The 19,250-nt window shown below is 50.0% G+C and overlaps 1 protein-coding gene across 1 annotated transcript; it reads right to left on the bottom strand.

The window, feature by feature from the left end:
* Positions 1 to 7,574: 7,574 nt before the first annotated feature.
* On the bottom strand, positions 7,575 to 18,778 carry LOC119842543 (killer cell lectin-like receptor subfamily B member 1B allele C). Its single transcript, XM_038370829.2, has 6 exons — positions 18,285 to 18,778; positions 12,105 to 12,191; positions 11,168 to 11,335; positions 10,118 to 10,272; positions 8,878 to 8,990; positions 7,575 to 7,744 (listed from the first exon to the last, which is right to left on the bottom strand). Exons 1-6 carry the CDS (start codon positions 18,370 to 18,372, stop codon positions 7,621 to 7,623), a joined length of 735 nt encoding a protein of 244 aa, XP_038226757.1. The 5' UTR covers positions 18,373 to 18,778; the 3' UTR covers positions 7,575 to 7,620.
* Positions 18,779 to 19,250: the final 472 nt, after the last annotated feature.

Raw genomic sequence — 19,250 nt, 5'->3', positions numbered from 1 at the left:
CTTTTTGACTGAGAATGGCTTTTTATTTCATGATTTCCTTTAATTTTTGTTTTCAAAAATTAAAACCTTAAAAATCAGAGTTTTTTTCAATTTTTTTTTTTAACTTTTTCAATGCAATGAGAATTTTGGGGGAAAAAATCGGTTTTGATTCAATCTGAAACTGAATTTTTGTTTGATTTGTTGGAATTTACAGCAAACTGAAAAAAATCTATTATTTGCCCAGCTCTAGCTGCGACCAGCCCTGCGCCCACCCGGTAAACCGAGAACCCTGAGTCCAGAGCCTCCAGCCCTCTGGCAGAGCTGGCCGGGGCTACTCTTCCCTCCTGAGCAGGTGGTAAGCTGGCAGCCCCCCTTGCCTGGGCTGTCTGCCCCTCGTCCAGCTGGGTCCCTACCTAGTTAACCCTGGGTAGGTTGGGTCTGCTCAGTCTGTCCCTGAGCCTGGGGCACTGGGTCCGTACGTGGCCTCTCTGGCCACAGTGATAGCAGCTCATGTCACGTTGGTCCCCTCTAGCGGGTCGGAGAGTCCTGACACCAGGCGTTCCCCTTGGGAGAGGGTTCTCCATATTTCCCTGCTGGGAGGTCCCATGGTGACTCTCTCTCTCTCTCTCTCTCTCTCTCTCTCTCTCTCTCTCTCTCTCTCTCTCTGCATCGTGGGGGGCCTGTTCTTTTGGGACTCCTCCCTGCTACCCCCGGACCGACTGTTCACAAACTCGTCGGCCAACTGCCCTGCATGCTGTGGGTTCTCTAGCTTTTTGTCCACCAACCATAGCCTCAAGTCGGAAGGGCACTGTTCGTACAGTTGCTGCAGTATGAATAGGTCAAGCAGGTTCTCTTTAGCTTGGGCCCCAGCTGTCCACTTGCGGGCATATCCCTTCATTCGGTTGACCAGTTGTAGGTATGTGACCTCAGGCATTTTATGCTGACCCCGGAACCTTTTCCGGTACATCTCGGGGGTCAGCCCAAATTCACGGAGCAGGGCCTTTTTGAACAGTTTGTAGTCCCCTGCTCCCACCCCTTTCATTCGGCTGTACGCCTCCACAGCTTTGGGGTCCAGTAAGGAGGTGAGAAACTGGAGTCTGTCTGCAGGGTCAACCCTGTGCATCTCGCAGGCATTCTCAAAGGCCATCAGGAAGCTATCTATGTCCTTCCCCCTCCTTATGCTGGGCCAGGAAGCACTTATCAAAGCTCCTTGCAGTCTTGGGTTCCCCCTCACCGCAGCCGGGCCCCTCTGCTCCTCAGCCTGGCCAGGTCCAGCTCATGCTGTCTTTGCTTCTCTTCATGCTGCCTCTGTTTCTCCTTCTCTTCCTGCTCTTGCTGACGTTGTTTCTCCTCATGCTAATGCTGCTTTTCATGATCCTCCAGCTCCCTCATTTTCATCTCCCTCTCCCATTCTAGCCACCTCTGCTCCAGGGATGGGGAGCTCCGTGGGGAGGATCCCCTGCTGGCTGCCAGGGTCAGGGTGCCCTCGGTATTCACTGGACTTCCCTCAACCCCTCCCCTAGGCATAGGTAGGAAGGGTCTCAGGATGTCCTCAGCAGCAGTCTGACCCATCCCAGCCCGATCAGGGTCCACGCTGCATCCACATGGTGGTTTCCCTCAGGGACAGGGATCGGGTCATCCAAGCGCTCCCTCTCCTCCAACTGGGCAATCAGCTGTTCCTTGTTGGACCTCCCAATGCGCAGTCCCCTCTGCCTGCACAGCTCCACCAGGTTGCTCTTAAGGCATTTAGCATACATCACCCTGCTGGCCACTCGCTGGCCTGGGCAGCTTTCCACTGTTTCCAGGAAGAACCCCGAGGGTGCCAGTCCTTCTTGAGATCACCACCTCTTTTCCAGGGTCGAGCTGCAGAATCCTCCACCCCTGGGACCGCTCTCTGCAATCCCCCAGGGGCCCATGTTACTGCAAAAGTCCTTTTCTCTGGTCACACAGTCCCAGGGGTTAACCACCCCCTGAAACCGTCTCTCTCTGAATCTTCAGTACCCCGGTCCCCATCAATCCCCCTTTGTTTTATCGTTCCCCAGTCACTTACTGCAGGAAGCACCGTTCACGGGGTGCAGTACATCCCACCGCTGCCACCAGTTGTCACGGAGTGTGGGGGAGTCCATGGCCTGCACCCCTCTTCCTGTGATTCACTGTGACTCTCAGCCAGCTAGTAAAGCGGAAGGTTTATTGGGCAATAGTAACACAGTCTAAAACAGAGCTTGTGGGTACAACCAGGACCCCTCAGTCAAGTCCTTCTGGGGGGCAGGGAGCTCAGACCCCAGCCCTGGGGTTCCCTGCGTTCCACCACCCAGCCCCAAACTGAATCCCAACCCCTGTTGTTGCCTGTCCTGCAACAGTCCTTGCATTAAGAAGTGTGTGTTTATTTCTGCTAGGTGTCCCAGTGGAGTTGTGACAGCTGCTGTCTTGGCTGACACCCCAGGAGTTGAGCCTGTCAACCTCTGGAACTCCTTTCCAGAGGGTGTTGTGAAGGCCAAAACTATGATGGGGCTCAAAAGGGAGCTAGATAGATTCATGGAAGATAGGTCCATCAGTGGCTATTAGCCAGGATGGGCAGGAATGGTGTCCCTAGCCTCTCTGCCAGAAGCTGGGATTGGGTGACAGGGTATGGATCACTCGATAATAAACTGTGTTCATTCCCTTTGAGGCACCTGGCATTGGCCACTGTTAGAGGACAGGATACTGGGCTTGAAGGACCTTTGGTCTGACCCAGTATGGCCATTCTTATGAGCCAAGGAATGTACAGAACAAGACGCATAAAGGGCCATGGGCTTGAGCTGAAGCGTCAGGCTTTGTAGCGAAGGGTGTAACAGACGTAGATCCTCTGTGGAGCAGGCGCAGACAATGATCTGTGACACACGCTGACCAGTGTGTTACAGAATCACTAATGGATCCAGGCAGAAATTTTTCGACAGGCTGTTTTTCCTGTTGGGAAAATGGTGATTCATCAAAAATCAAGACATTCTGCAGGGACGCGTCTATTTTGACAAAAGTTTGGACGGAAACTTACCTGGTCTCCTGCCCGCTTGCCTGCCTTCCTGGCTCCTCAGCAGCCAGGTGACTTGCTAGGAGCTTGAGTTGTTAGACTCCCAGGTCCTCAGCATTGTGTCAGGTGGGGAGCTGGGTCTCCCAGTGCTTCCCACCTGTTTGGAAGTTTGCCCCCACTGGGATGCCAGGGAGCTGGGGAGGTGGGACTGGATGTTTGTGCAAAATTCTTCCAAAATTGATTTTTTTTAAAACAATCCCTTCCATGGAAAGTATCGCACAGCTGACCATTAATTCCTGTTTGGAACACACTCTCTCTGCTGGAAATGTGGAATTTTCCATGGGAGGGAATTTCCAGTTTCCCTCTCAACTCCAGTCTCTTTGGATGACTTTTGATGGGATTTTGGCACCAAACTACCTTAAACTCCTTGGAAAATTCCAGCCTATTTAGTGAGATGTATGGGGGGAGGGGCGGCAGATTTGAAGAGATTTGTGGGCCCAGCTCCCACTGATTTTCTCTCCCAATTTCCATAAAAAACCCCTCCTGAACATTGCTAGAAGAGGGGCGCCTGTTCCTAACACTCCAGCCGCCCTGCAATAACTTGAAAATGCATCACAAATAATATGCCTTAAGTGCAGCAGTACAATTTAATATAGGCCCTGCCTGCAATAAGTCAGGCAAATTACAAATCCACACCCAAATCCAAATCTACCTCCCCTTCCACTAACACACATGCACACAATTAAATTACATATTTTACAACATTTGTAAATTACATATTTTGCAACATTCCTTGAAGCTCATGTGACACGGGTCGTTTCAGACCAAAGACCCGTGATCCTGAGTTCAGTGTGCTGCTACATTGGCGCAGAGATCTGCCTACTGTTTCAGGGTCTTAGATTTACTCCAGGGATGACTTACACCAAGGTTACATGACTTTAAGCTATATTCCGCAGTGCTCGGGGCCTGATTCTCGGCTACACTCACCTTTATACTACCATGGCCGGTGCGAGCTGGCATAAGGACCCTGCACATACCCTGCTTCTAGGCTCTTGGTGTAGGGGCTGGACTGAGGATGTGGTCGCAATGCACTGTGCTACACCTATTCTGTGCTACCTAAGGCCAATAGAGAACAGACTGTAGATTACAGCAGCCTTGAAGCTGCTCTGATTTACACTGGGGGGCAGGCAGAGCTCTGCACAGACCCAGAATAGGGGAAGCAAAAAGGGGGCTTACATCCAAGCCTGAGCTGAGGAACGTAGTCACTGGGGATCAGGCCCTGTATCTCCAAAGGGGAGGTGTCGACACATCCAAATCTGTTTACATACCATGGCACAATATTGACTATGTGCTGTGGTGCAGACAGCAGAGGGAGCCAGAGTTCACTCGCAGATCCTCTTAGCGCCCGGCTTCTGTGATAAAAATACACTTCACTGTCACCAGCTCCCCAGCTGCGGTAAATCGGCCAGAGCTCGTTAGAGTCATTAGAGCCAAATCTCCAGCTGGTAGAAGTCAAAGGAGCTGCGCCAGTTAATGCTGGCTGGGGCTATGGCAGTGGTCCCCAAACTTTTTCGGTCATGCCCCTCCCGGCCCCCCTCCTTACCTGGTCCCTGCCCCGCTGGGATTGGGGCTGCAGCTGGGGCCATGGCCGGAGCCAGAGTTGCAGCTGGGGCTGGGAGCCAGGGGCAAGGCTGGGGGTGGGGCAGAGCTGGGGGCAGAGTTGGGCTGGGTCGTGCTCACTCCCTGCCCAACATGGAGGCTGGCCTGGGACCCCCCCCCAAACGTTCCTCTGTGCCCCCCTTTGGGGGTCCCACCCCACAGTTTGGGGAGCACTGAGCTATGGCCTGATAATTGTAACTATATTTATAATGAGCATTTAAGAGACGCCTTTCACACATACAGTGGAATAGTGCTATGTGTTTTTCGTCACCTGATGGAAGCAATATCTGCTTTTTTGTGGTCAACTGTGCTCCGGAGGTATCGAAGATCAACTAAGAACTTTGAATCACACTTTAAGATGAGCGAGGGTTTTTTTAACTTACTACCTCAGGTGGTCAGAGCTGTCTCTTTACAAAGATGTTGAAAAATTGCAGCTGTTTCAGAGAATTACAAGAAGGATTTAAGCTCTGGCAAACATGCCAGGCAGTGGATGACATTAAAGAGATCAAAAAAAGAAAAGGAGTTCTTGTGGCACCTTAGAGACTAACAAATTTATTAGAGCATAAGCTTTCGTGAGCTACAGCTCACTTCATCGGATCTAATAAATTTGTTAGTCTCTAAGGTGCCACAAGTCCTCCTTTTCTTTTTGCGAATACAGACTAACACGGCTGCTACTCTGAAACCTGTCATTAAAGAGATCAGTCTACTTCACTTATCACACACAAGGTTCAGGAGAGACTAGTTCACAGTCTACATGGGAAGAGCATTGCTAATCGAGATCTCGAGTCAAACACACTGAGGCAGAAGAAGATCCCGTAGCTGGAAGCTGAAGCAAGACAAATTCAGACTGCAAATAAACTGCCTCTTTGTTAGCAGTGAGCGGAACTAGCCATCGGAGCAACTTACCGAGGGACATGGTGGTTTCGCCATCGCGTGAGCTCTTTACTCACGATTGGGTTGGTCTAAGAGCTGTCGCTCAGCCACAAGGATTGGGCTCCGTGCCGGAATCACCGGATGCGATTCTCCGGCCTGTGTTATGCCGGAGATCAGACGAAATCATCGGAATGGTCCTTTCTGGCCTTAAAAATCTACGGCGTTTTTCCTTCTGTTTCTGGAATTTATATTTATTTTGGTTACTTTGCTCATTTAACTGTACTTTGTGTAACGGCCGAAATCTGCACCATAGTCCAGTGCCTCTGTTTGTGCATCTGTCCTGTGCCAAGAAGAGAACAACCGTTTTTTTAAAAACCACAACAATTGGCAGGGGATTTAGGCACAGGCACTGGCTTCCTCATTTCCCTGGGGGTGCTCGACCCCCGCTCCGCCCCATGGCCCCACCCCACCCTGTGTCTTCCCGCCCCTGCTCCGCCTCTTCCCGCACCATTCCATCCCCTCCCGCTCCGCGCCTCCTGCATGCCACTGAGCAGCTGATCCGCGGCGGGCTGGAGTTGCTGGGAGGGAGCGGGAGGAGCTGATCGGTGGGGCCGCCAGTGGGTGCTGAGCACCCTCTATTTTTTTTCATGGATGCTCCAGCCCCGGACCACCCACGGAGTCAGCACCTATGGACTGAGACTACTTTAAACTCTATGGGCCAAATCCTCAGATGGCGTAAGCTGTCATAGCTCCGTCAACATCAGTGGACTGATGTCAGTTTACACAAGTTAAGAATCTGTCCCTGTTTTTTTTTTAAAAAGTAACTACATTTCAGTTTGATGTGGTCTCTTTAAACAAAGCGGATTCTGGATCCAGAGAGCCGGCAATCCCTATTGTCCATTTTTATGTATTTGTCTAAAACACGTTTTAAATAGAGGAGGAAATGTCATGCAAAAAGACTCGCATTGAGCTAACAGTGAGAGAACTCAACCAGCTAAAAGCCAGGCAGGTGACAAAGAAATACAGGCTTAAAGGACAGAGTGCTACTCCCTGGAGGCCCTGATGTGTCCCACAGATAGTTCTGATCACACTCAGCGTATGCAGGGAGTAAGAGGAATGCCCTTGTGGATAAGACATTGAACGGTAGCCCAAGCGTTCTCCCTCCAGTTCCTGGCTCTGGCCTGGTTTACACTCAAAATGTAAGTTGGTGTAGCGAGGCCTCTCAGAGGTGCGATAAAGCCAAACCCCTAAGCACGGGAGCAAAGCCAGCCTAACCCCCAGTGTAGACACAACTGGGTCAATGGAAGAGTGCGTCTGTCAACCTGCACAGGAAAGTGGAGTTCCTGCACCAAGGAAAAACCCCTCCCGTTGCTGTCGGCTGCATCTACACTACAGGGTTACACCAGCACAGTTATGGCAATCTCACTATGTTACTATAGTCCCTGTAGTGTAGACACACCCTCTGTTTTACACTTCTGTTGTAACCTTGTAATCACTTAATCACTGGGCCTCAGTTCCCCCATTTATTAAATGTAGATAGTAATGTTTGCTCTGTCCAGTTAGGCTTTGATTTTCAGAGGAGCCTAAGAGTTGAATTTCTTTGGGATTTGAACACCTGACACCCTCAGGGGCCTTGGAATCTCAGACTCTGATTGTAAATTCTCTGGGGCAGGGAGTGTCTCACACTGTGTCTGGGCAGCGCCCGGCAAAACGGGGCCCTGATCTGAGCTCTACCATAATGCACATAATGTCATCACAGGAATCAAATTTTTATACATTGAAAACAATTTTTGGAAGCTAACTGATTTTACCATTTTGTAAATCTAGAACCCTTCCAAAGGGCCAGATCCCCAGCTGGTATAAATCGGGGGGAGCTCCATTGGAGTCAATGTGGCCAGACCCCGAGCTGGTTGAAATCAGCCACAACTCCATTTGAATCAGTGGGCCCAGATCCCCGGCTGCTGTGAATCAGTCTAGCTCCACTGACTTTAATGGAGCAGCCCAGATTTCCCCTACCTGAGAATTTGTTAGTGGTAATAAAGACAAACACACTTGGTGTTTTGCATTCCATTTATTCAAACAGAGGTCACCAATCCAGCTGGTTAAATTAGCACAGCTTCCTTTTGGCAAATCCATTTATAGACAGTGGTGCAGAGTTCAGACTGGATCTGATTCTTCTTTACTGCAGCACAGCTGTTCTCTTCAGCAGAACCCAATACCGTGAATCTAAGGAGTGAAGGAGACAGTCACTATCGGTGTGTTTAGAGGTGGAGAAGAGCCGCCTTTCTCCTCCCTTCCAGGAGGCTGGAGTTCCTGCCATGATCTTTGGTCTTTCCCTAGATAGGCTAATATGTAAAGCAAGTTGGTATGTTTTGGAGAGATGTACACGGTACAGAAACTTGCAGCGCAGTGTTTAATGCTGGTGCTCCTTCAAAGAGGCCAAGCTTTAGAACTCTGCAAATGTTCCGCTTTTGACACTTACATGAAAAGTTGAGTCAATTTCAAATTTCAATTAAAAAATGGGGAAGTTTTGATGAAATTTGTGAGACTTTTTTTCTAGAATTGTTTTTTTTCACCAATTATTTGAGGTAGTTGGAACTTTCTGAGTTTTGAAACCGATCAGCTTTGGAATTCTGAAATCTCAAATGTTGATTAAAAACAAGAAATAACTTTAAAAATTGTTTCCCCTGTTGTGTGACCAGTTCCATAGGTGCTGAGTCCGTGGATGTTCCGGGGCTGGGGCACCCACGGGGCAAAAATAGTGGGTGCTCAGCACCCACCAGCCACCCGCCAATCAGCTGTTCAGTGGCAGGCGGGAGATGCTGAGGGGAGGGGGCGGAGCCAGGGCGGGAAGAGGCAGAGTGAGGGTGAGGCCATGGGGGAAGGGGCAGAGTGGAGGCAGGGCCTTGGGGTGCAGCAAGGGTGGAACACCCCCCAGAAAGAAGAAAGTCAGCACCTGTGACCAGTTCTGCCAAGGACTGATGAGCCCAGGGTTGCCAACCCTCCAGGATTACCCTGGAATCTCCAGGAATTAAAGATTAATCTTTAATTAAAGATGATGTCATGTGATGAAATCTCCAGGAATTCAGCCAACCAAAGCTGGCAACCCTAGATGAGCCCATGCAAACAAAGACCCTGATTCATTTATATATTTGCTGACCTTTCCTCCCCTGTGTGCTGCCATTCACTCCAATGAGACTTAAAGTTAAACCCATGTGTGTTTGCAAGATTGAGGCCTTTATACTGTAAAATTAATGGATGAAATCCTTCACCAGCAGATTTGCCATTGGCTTTAATGGGGATTTCACTCTATATACTTATTGCAGGCTGATGTCAAATACTAATCAGGAAACACTCACCGTGTTTGATTTAATGGGGAACCATCCATCCAGGTCCACTTCCTCCCTGGGGATGTGATGTTGAGTCCAATCCACATCGGATTTTGATTTCTTGTAGTATTCTGTATGAACTCCTGTGAAATGGACAAGGGTCAGAGAGAACAGAACAAGGTAGAATTCTCTGGTTCCTTTGCTCATGATGCGAATGAGACCTGATCTCTAGTTGGGGGTTTGATCACTAATATTGGTGACAAACCAGGACTAGCTGAAATGCCAACTGAAAGTACTGTAAACATAACAAATAACTTACACTACTAATTAATAACTGAGATTTTGATTAATTTTGTTTAAAATTTTCAATGAACTTCAGTAAACATTCTCAATGTTTTTGAATGAAACTTTTTTTACAATTTTTTTTCTGGCTTTTTTTTAACACAGCTCTAATGAATAATTAGTAACATCTCAGCTCTGGGCAAACTCTTTGCTGTTATCCAGCTACTGCACCTCTTTCCATATATGATTCTGTACTGAGTGAACAAACCCTGTGCCGCATTGCTATACAGCTGTTACCCAGCTGCCCCACCCCAGAAGTAGCCGCATCCCAGTGATAGCTGAACAATCCCTGTCTCCAGTTTGTACTTCATCATTTTAAGACCGTAAAATGCTTTGGGATCTATTATTAATGTATTGATTTCAGTATATTTAGGCTTGGAAAGATTAGATTTTTATTGGTAAATGTCGACTTCACTGTAGACACACAAACTGATGAAAAAATATTTCCATTGATGATGATAAAAATTTACAGAGAGGCAAAGTAAGAAAAATACTGCTTGAGAAGTTAGCATTTGATTTAAGGATTCTTACTTTGCATATTTTGATGGTTACAAACCTTTACCGTTTTGAATCTCAATGTCTACTGTCATTAAATAATTATGGTCGGACCTCCCTGCCCAGTGTCTGCCCCTGCCCCATGATTTCCCACAACCGTGGAAATGTAAAACAATAAAAATACTTATAACCCATAAGTGTGCACAACTGAAAATTTAAATTGCTAAAAAAATTAAAAATTATTAAAAATAAATGGAGAATATCTGTCAAAATTCTGAAAAAGATGAACATCTCGTTTCACTGTAAAATTTTCCAGGGAAAAATAGAAAAATTGTGAATGAAAATGTTGCTTTCAAAAGTTTGTTAATAGGGATTCTTGACCTGCTCTCAATAACAAAGACACAAATACGGTGAAGTTTAGCACTTTCTTTACCAGCTCCTCCTGGTCCTGGATCACTAGCAGTTGAGATCCCCTCCGTGAGCAGTCATCACGGCCCCTGCTCCAGTATTGATTCTCTTCAGACAGCCAGTAGCACTTGTCCCTGTGTGGCACCCAGTGCCTGGGGCAGAGTTTGCACTCGGAGCCCTCTGGATGGGGAAATGGAACAGTATCAATAACAGGTCTGATCATTCGAACAGCTCTGACCAGCTTCCCCCGCAGAGACGCACGGAGCCTTCCCACTCAGTGTGTGTTAGTGAGACAACGTGCAGTGCATTGGCAGAGCTCTGGGGAGGGTGGCAAGATCATAACACCATGGGGTGCTCTGAGTCAGTGCTGACCCCAATACCTCTGTGTGATGCAAGGGGGCGCTGTACTGCAGGCTAGTGGAGCGGGGGGGCTCAGGAGGGGGCACCCTCCCTTCACAGCCATTACTGGCTCCAAAGCCCCAGTGTGGCACTGGGGGCACTGTGTTGGGCCATCAGAGGCTCAATGGGGGCACTCTCACCTTGCATCCACTGCTGACCCCAATGCACCAGTGCAGTGCTAAGAGGCGCTGTGCTGCAGGGCTCAATAGGGAGTATGCTAATGTCAGTCAATGCTGGCCCTGATCTCAGCTGGGGCAGGGACTGTCTCTCCCTGTGGGTCTGTGCAGCGCCTGGCACAACGGGGCCCTGATCTCAGCTGGGGCAGGGACTGTCTCTCCCTGTGGGTCTGTGCAGCGCCCGGCCCAACGGGGCCCTGATCTCAGTTAGTGCCTCTGGGTGCTACACATGTAATACACGTATGAGCTAAAGAACTGTAAAATCTTATTACACTATTATGGCTCCAGCTGCCTGTATTTTCCAGGGCTCTGCCCACCCTGACTGGCCACGAGCTGTCGCAGCTGAGGTTGTAGGTTCCTGGCGATATCACAGAGGCTCAGGAAAGGAGGGATGGGATAGAGAGGGGGTGGGAACGAAGGTGTCTCGGCTTTATGAAAACATCAGGGTGCGTAACAGTGAGGGTGAGTGACGGGCTGGATACAGGATGCGCGGGGGTTACCTGCTGAGCTGTTTTCCACCTCACACAAGTTTTGCTTCAGGTAAGATCGGAAATCCTCCAATGTACAGTTGTACACTGTTGTGTTTCGATTTATCTCACAGGAATCGCTCTTCTGAGCGGTCTGCGGGACGGCTGCCGTGTGGCGATTCTGAGATGGGCGCTGGCAAACTTCAAGATAAAAAGAAGCAAAAAATTGGAAAAGACAAGGCCAGATTCCAGCTGGTGTAGATCGGCCGTGACTCCATCCACGGGCACTGATTTTTGGTTTTCCCAGGGGGTGCTCCGTCCCCGCTCTGTCCTGAGGCTCTGCCCTCTCTCCGCCTCTCCCCCGAAGCCCCACCCTTGCTCTGCCTCTCCCCCCAAAACCCTGCCCTTGCTACACCGCTTCATGCCCCCGCTTCACCCCCTTCCTCGAGATCCCCCTTTCCCATCCTCTCTCCCCACTGTCCCCTGCCCCATCCCCTTCTCTTCCCCCTGCTCCCTCCCCCTGCCCTCCAAACAGCTGATCGGCCAGCAGCCCTGGGGCCAGGCCAAACCACAGTGGCTGGTGGGTGCTGAACCCCTATTTTTTTTTGTGGGTGCCTGAGGCCCGGAGCACCCCTGGCATCAGCGCCTATGGCTCCATCGGAGTCCATGGGCCAGATCCCCAGGCGGTGTAAATCAATGTATTTCCACTGGAGTCAATGGGCCAGATCCCCAGGCCGTGTAAATCAATGACACTGGCAATTTATAGCAACTGAGAATCTGGCACAGTTGACCCAGAATCACAAATTTCAAGGCTAGAAGAGACCATTTGGATCGTCTAGTCTGACCTCCTGTATCACCCAGGCCTGAGGCTGCCGCTCAGCGATGCTGGCATTGCGCCCCAACCACGTGTGTTGAGTTCCTGCTGCGTTGCTGGGCCGCAGCACAAAACCCACAGCCGGGGGCTACTCACCCAGGACCACCAGCACTATCACAGCTCCCAGCAGGACGAAGTTCCCGGCGCAGCTGACCCGATGCCAAAGCGGACATTGCGGACAAGCTGCAAGAAGCAAGGGGGGAAATGCAGAGCCGGTTTGCATGCACCAGAGGAGATAACTGTCTGTGGTGCACCCACACCCACTGACATCTGCAAGGCGACGTCTCTGTCCTTTAACGCGCTGGCCTGGCCTGTTTGCAGTTCTCGCCTGTCAGTGGAAACAAGCCCCCTTGTTTGACTGTGGCTAGCTGAGCAAATTGCTTGCAAAAGTCTCTGAGACGGCGGTGGAGAAGACACTGCTTTTCTCAGCTCAGCAGATCAGGAAACCCACTGCCGGAAGTGTGTGTGGGGGGAGATGAACGTGTGTTAATGCAGTGGATGAAGTGGGTTCTAGCCCACAAAAGTTTATACCCAAATAAATTTGTTAGTCTCTAAGGTGCCACAAGGACTCCTCCTTGTTTTTGCTAATACAGACTAACACGGCTATCCATCTGAAACCCATGTGCTAATGATCATACAGAGATACAATAAACGGGTGTAAACCATCAGCTCTGAGTAGATATCTAAACTGAGGCTGGATGGGATGATTCCGATCTCGTCTCATCTCCTGCAACACACAGGGCTGAGAATTTCACCTAGGATTTCCTGCCTCGAGCCCAGCAATACATGGTCAGATGAAAGTGTGCCACAGAATACATCGATCAGTGACACACCTGTGCAGGAGGCATCATCTTCTAAGGGATTCCTTTGTGCTGCGATGCCGGTTTAGAGAGGGGGAGGAGCTGTCGGACCCAGCGCGGAGAGACCAACACTCTCCTTGGTTGTGAAACCCACAAAAAAACTTGACAACAGCTAGGCTGAGGGTGCAGCCACTACAGCTCATCACAGCGACCATTATGGGCTCGTTATTCTCCCCTAGCCATCTGTCTGTCACCTTCTGTCGTCTCTTGTCTTAGGCCCAGATTGGAAATGCCATAGGGCAGGGCACTGCCTTTTTATCCCAGGTTTGTACAGCCCCAAGCACAGCGGCGTCCTGGTAAACGACTGGGGCTGCTAGAGGCCATGCTAAGACAAATCATAATTAAGTGACTTGATCAAGGTCACACACGGAGTCAGTGGCAAAGCCAAGAACCAGATTTCCCACGTGCTAGCCTGGTACCTTAGCAACAAGGACATCTAGCTAAAAGAGGCACTTGCACTGAAACACTGGAGTGGGACTGCCTCTGGATGGTGACTCAGCGAAAGCTCTGCTCCCTCTATGATTCAGAGCCATAGCTGATCGGTTTAGGGACTAAAAATTCGTTGCTGTTTTTTATCCCCTCCAGGAGTCAACCCGACTCTAGAAGAAACTGGAGTCAGTAACAGAATTCTGTCCTCCTAAGGAATTCATCTGGCTCTGTTTCTGTAGCAGCTGAGCGCCTCATCGTAACCCGGGAAATATTTACCCTACCTGCCCTGCTCTGAGACCGGGCAGCACCGTTATCCCCACCTTGTGTAGATACCAAGGCCAGAAGGGACCTTTGTGATCATCTAGTCTGACCTTTAGATAGCACAAGCCAGAGACCTGCCCCAAAATAATGCCTTCAGCGGAGCTGTCAGAAAAACGTCCCAGCTTGATTTAAAAACGGTCTATGATGGAGAGTCCCCCGTGACCCTTGGTAAATTGTTCCACAGGTTAATTACTCTCCCTGTTACAAATGCACTCCTTATTTCTAGCCTTAATTTGTCTAGCTTCAAGTTCCAGCCCTTGGGTTGTGTTAGAGCTTTGCTAGACTGAAGAGCCCGTCATTAAATATTTGTACTAACAGCCTGGGATCAAGTCACCCCGTCACCTTCTCTTTGTTACGCTAACTAGATGGAGCTCCTGGAGTCTCTCAGTGTAACGCAGGTTTTCTAACCCTTTAATCGTTCTCGTGGCTCTTCCCTGACCCCTCTCTAGTTCATTAACCTCCTTCTTGAACAGCGCACACCAGCACTGGCCGCAGGAGCCCAGCAGCAGTTGTACCGGGGACAAATACAGAGGTAATAGAACGCTGCCCTGTCTCTCCACGCCTGCTTACAGGTGGGAAACGGAGGCACCGATTGATGGAGGGCCAGCTTTCCTAAGGTATTTAGGCACCTAAAAACCAGGCTGGGTGTGATTTTTTTAAAGCCTCTAAGTCCCGTTGAAGCCAATTTGCTCAGGCACCTTAAGTACCTGTGGAAGTCTGACCCTACGTGCTTAGCTCAAGACAACACAGGGCGTGTGCAATAAAGGACTTAAACCCAGATCTTCCAAGTCCTGGGCAAGTGTCCTTCTCCCCCCCCCCGGGCCTCCCTGCTCCTTCCTCTTGGTCTCAGTACGTGTCGACCGCACTCCAGTTGGGCAATGGGATGGCACAGGAGGGCAGAGCTGTACAATATACTGTGACCAACTGTGTATTGCTCTCACTTCGCCCACAGCCTGCATGAAATCATTTTCTGTGCAAAGTAAAGCTGCAGTTACTCAGCACCAGGGTCAGAGGCGAATTTCCAGTAAAACACACGGGGCCCTGGCATGGGGCCCCCTCAACGACAGAGGGCCCCAGGGCTGGGCAGCTGCGGGGGGCAGAAGCTTGGTCCCAGCGGCTCCTGCTGCAGGCTCTGCCCCCACCAGCAGCCAAGCTCCCCCCACTCCCGCCCCTTCCCCTCCCTCCCAGTGCTTCGTCTGCCACCAAACAGCTGTTTGGCAGAGCTCAGGTCACTCTGGGATGGGAGGGAGAGGGGGAGGAGTGGGGCCGCAGTGCGCTTGGGGGCGGAGGTGGAGAAGAGGTGGGGGTGGGGCCTTGGGGAAGGGGATAGAATCGGGGCAGGGCGGAGCAAAGGCGGGGCCCCCACGCTCCCCCTACACATATTCTCCCCCCCCCCAGCCCCCTGCTGTGAGCCGCTCAGGGCAGGGGGCTGGGATGGGGCAGTGGGCTGGGAGCACGTCCCCAATCCCAGCCCACACCCCCAGCCCTGAATCCTGCACCCCCCTCACCCCCTGCCCTCCCTGATGACTGCACCCTCCCACATCCCCCCCCACCCCTCACACCAAATGGGAGCTCCTGCACTCCACCCCCACATTCCCACCTGCACCCCTCACACTAAATGGGATCTGCCCCAGGTAAGCGCTCCACACCCCAACCTCCTGCCCCAGACCTGAGCCCCCTCCCGCATCCTAACTCCTGGTCAGACCCTGCACCCCAACCCCCAGCCCGCTCCTGCACCCAACTCCCTTCCAGATCCTGCACCCCCAGTCCTGTACTCAGTGCAGCCCCCCTCATACACTTCCAGCCCCCTGCCCTCCCTGACTCCTGCACCCCCTCACACACCCCCAGCCCTGACTCCTGCACCCCTCTCACACACACCCTACCCTCCCTGACTCCTGCAACCCCCCCACGCCCTGCCCCCCACCCCAAGCACCCTGCCCACCCTGACTCCTGTACCCCCCCACATCCCCACCTGCACCCCTCGCACCAAATGGGAGCTGCCCCAGGTAAACTCTTCACACCCCAACCTCCTGCCCCAGCCCTGAGCGCCCTCCTGCACCCTAACTCCTGGCCAGACCCTGCACCCCAACCCCCAGCCTGCTCCTGTACCCTAACTTCCTTCCAGACCCTGCACCCCCAGCCCTGAGCCCTCTCCCGCACCCCAATGGTTTTTTACATTTTTTTTATAAAGTGCTCTTATCCAAAGCGCTTTACACTAGTTGGCTAACAGTATAAACAATAAGAAAAGGAGTACTAAGGTGCCACAAGTCCTCCTTTTCTTTTTGTGAATACAGACTAACACGGCTGCTACTCTGAAACCTGTCAGTATAAACAATATTTGGAAAGATCACTACGTGCTCCGTTGAGACCCTCGGCGATTTTCAAGTGGTCTGTGGAAAAATAAGTTAGGCTACAAGAACAATCAAGGTCCCTCACTTTATTTTCATTTACTTCCTATTACTTACAGGAGGAGGATGAAGAAAAAAAAATGAAAAACATGGTTTGGGGGGAGATCAGAGAGAATGTTTTTTTTCTTGGCTGGGTCCCAAGGAGGGGCCCCAAAAATGAAGCTGAGCACAGGGCCCCACTAACTCTAAATCCGCCACTGACTGGGGTCACAATTTCCTCAGCGCTCAGGGCCAGATTTGCAAGGCGTCAGGACCCACAATCAGGGCTCGGTGTCTGAGGAGACAGCTTTCCAGATGTTCCCAGTCCAACAGCAACCCCGGCTGTGACGGTGTATGGGCAGATCTCCAGAGATTAGCACCCAATATGCTGGGCTCCCCTGAAACCTAGCCACTGAGTTGGGTGCCCACACGAAAGCTGAGATCCCCTGCAAATTTGGTCCCACTTGCGGTGCTGAGCATTGTGGGAAAATAAATAAATAAGTCAAGGTATAAAGGCCAGATGCTCAGCTGCTGTAAATCAGCAAAGCCCTGTAGATGCCAGTGGCGATACCAGGATTTACACCAGTGCCAATCTGGCTCTTAGATTGTAGCTGGTCTGCAAGAGTTCAAAGACACTGTCTCGTTTACCAGTCCAGAAACAAGTCCAAGCATTATGCTGACCTTCTCCCACAGGCTAGAGCAGCAGTTCCCAAACTTTAACAACCTGCAAACCCCTTTTACTAAAATGTCAAGTCTCACGAATCCCCTCCTAAAAATGAAATACTTTACCTGAGTATAAATTATAAAAGCAGCGAAGTTGGAAATATACAATTTGTTTTTATGACATGCTTACTACACACTATTTATTATAAATTTTTATTGATCATTACAGTATTTTTATTACATTATGAAAATGGCAGCACTCTTCCAAGATCGCACTTCGTAGCTTGTATCAATTAAGCCTGTTTAGATTAAGCCTGTTAGAAGACAAGGCTCCTATGTTTCATCAAGGAGTATCAGATGTGAAACAGCGTGAAGGGATTTAAGAAGCCAGCTCAAAAAGTTCCTCCTACACAAGCATTCAGATCTTGAGCAGTCCAGGCAAACAACACACGTTACAACAAAGCTTACACTTATTCTTCATCATAATTTTAAAAACAATATTAGCTGCCTATTTAATTTTAAAAACAGCAAAAATATCTCCCTCTCTTTCCATTTCTTCTAAGGAATCTTGAAGTTTAAATCACCTCAGTGTGATGCAGGTGCTTGCTTTGATCGGCTTAGCTCTTGGAAGTCCATGGGCTCCAGGCTGCTGGCCCCGCACTGCCCGGGGTCCCTAGGGACATCTCTCTCTGCCATTAGGGAATCTTTTCTCGAGAGCCCCCTGTAACATTTCGCAAACCCCCAGGGGTTCATGAACCCCAGTTGGGGAACCACTGGGCTAGAGGAACCTAAACCCAGACCCCCAGCTGCAAATTAGCTGAAACGCTACTGTAGTCTACAGAGCAGATTTGCACCTGTTGATTATCTGGCCCTGCATAGTGATGCTCGGACAAAAATCAATGTGAAGGTGGAGTGTATATTTTATCCTTAATTTAATGGTAAACACATTCCAGGGGTGTTATAATCATCCTACCACCAAGCGCTGCCCCAAAATTGAGAGTTAAGGTTACCCTGAAAAGGAATCCAGGTCTGGAAATGCACAATTAAGGCAGCCACACAACTTACATCTGCCCTGTAGTGATGCCATGAAATAAATATGCAATTAGGATGCACACATGTTAGCATTTTGGATGCTGGGTTTGATGAAGCTGATTTGAAAGAGACATTAGATTGTCTTCAGGTAATTTTCTTTCATAGAGTCAGTGCTGGTTTCAGATCTCAGTGACCCTGTTCCAAATCCAGAGTGACTCCACTGCAATGAATTGTGTCAGGGCTGGATTCTGATCTCAGTGACCCTGTTCCAAATCCACAGTGACTCCACTGCAATGAATGGGGGTCAGGGCTAGATTTTGACCTCAGTGACCAGGGGTAAATCCAGAGCAACCTCTCTGAAGTCAATGGAGTTAGGACCAAATTCTGATCTCCGTGACCCTGGTGTAAATCCAGACATAATGCACTGAAGTCAGTGAAGCTATGCCCACTTACACCAGATCAGGATCTGACCCCTCATGCATTGCTAGACCTGCTATTTATCAACATTACAGTTGCAAAAATGGAATCCCAGCCTCCCAAAATCCACACCCCTGAAAAAACGCCACAAAGTAAAGAGCACTCACTGTGATGCTGAGCCGGGGCCGACGTGTCGATGGGCAGAGAGCCTGCCGGGTGGTTTAGATAAGTGTAGATTACCCCCTTGTCAGCCATTGCCAGCAAAGGTCACAGGCAGGGAGCTGGGTGTGAAGGCACCATCCTTGTGTCTGACCTAAGATGACTGACACTTCTTCTCTCAGGAAATATTGTCTCTGTTGAAATCTGCCCACTTCTGACCACTGCCTGGGCACTGGCCAATGGCTGAATAATTTGTACCTTCTGCCCCAGCTGCTCTTTGAGGGTTGGATGCTTGACTCTACTCAGATTCGATGGCGATTCTAACTCAGTCAGGCAGCAAATCCCAGCTTGGAGCACCAGGCAGAGCCAGTGCAGACAGTCGTGTGTCTAGCTCATGCCCCTCTGCTTTCCTCTGTGCTCGGAGAATAAATGGTCTTTGAGGGGGCTGTCCACAGCAGCCAGCTGTCAAAAGCCTGTGTAGCTGTTTTAGCTGGAGGCGGAAATGAGCTCGAAAAGAGGGTGGGTGGACAGTTTTCGATGAAAATGTTTTCTTGGGGGTTTCACTCAAATGACATTTTTTTGCAGAAAGCAGCCACGTTCCTGGAAAAGTTTGGAATGTTTGTCCCCCAACTAAACCGCCTTCCTCCCCCCCCCCCCCCGCCTCCAAAAAGGAAAGGCTTTGGTCAAAAGATTTTGTGGGGTGGTTGCACAAGAAGTGGAAAGTTTCCACTGAAAATGTTGATGAAACCGGCAGGGGGGAAATCATTTCCATCAAAATTTTCCATGGAAAAACCAACAGCATTTCCCAGCAATTGAAATCAAACTTTTCTTGCACGGTTCAACTGCATGGTCCAAGGGGTTGGAAATTGGTGTTTTTAATATTCATTATGTGCATAAGGACCTTGGGGCAGTTGTTTCATTATATATGTGGCTAGGCTTGTGTTTCCTTCACTGCAGCAAGCACCTTAAAAATA

Source organism: Dermochelys coriacea, chromosome 14 (genome assembly GCF_009764565.3).
Source record: "Dermochelys coriacea isolate rDerCor1 chromosome 14, rDerCor1.pri.v4, whole genome shotgun sequence".
In the NCBI taxonomy this organism is placed as follows: Eukaryota; Metazoa; Chordata; order Testudines; family Dermochelyidae; genus Dermochelys; species Dermochelys coriacea.
The sequence above is the reverse complement of the archived record's forward strand: the minus strand, read 5'-3'. Positions and strand labels throughout refer to the sequence as shown.

Excerpts from the sequence above, each read along its gene's own strand:
- LOC119842543 (XM_038370829.2), bottom strand. The coding sequence starts at position 18,372 with ATGGCTGACAAGGGGGTAATCTACACTTATCTAAACCACCCGGCAGGC. Across the intron at positions 11,336-12,104 it reads GATAGTGCTGGTGGTCCTGG|TTTGCCAGCGCCCATCTCAG; the intron begins GTGAGTAGCCCC and ends TTTATCTTGAAG. Across the intron at positions 10,273-11,167 it reads GGTGGAAAACAGCTCAGCAG|AGGGCTCCGAGTGCAAACTC; the intron begins GTAACCCCCGCG and ends TTCCCCATCCAG.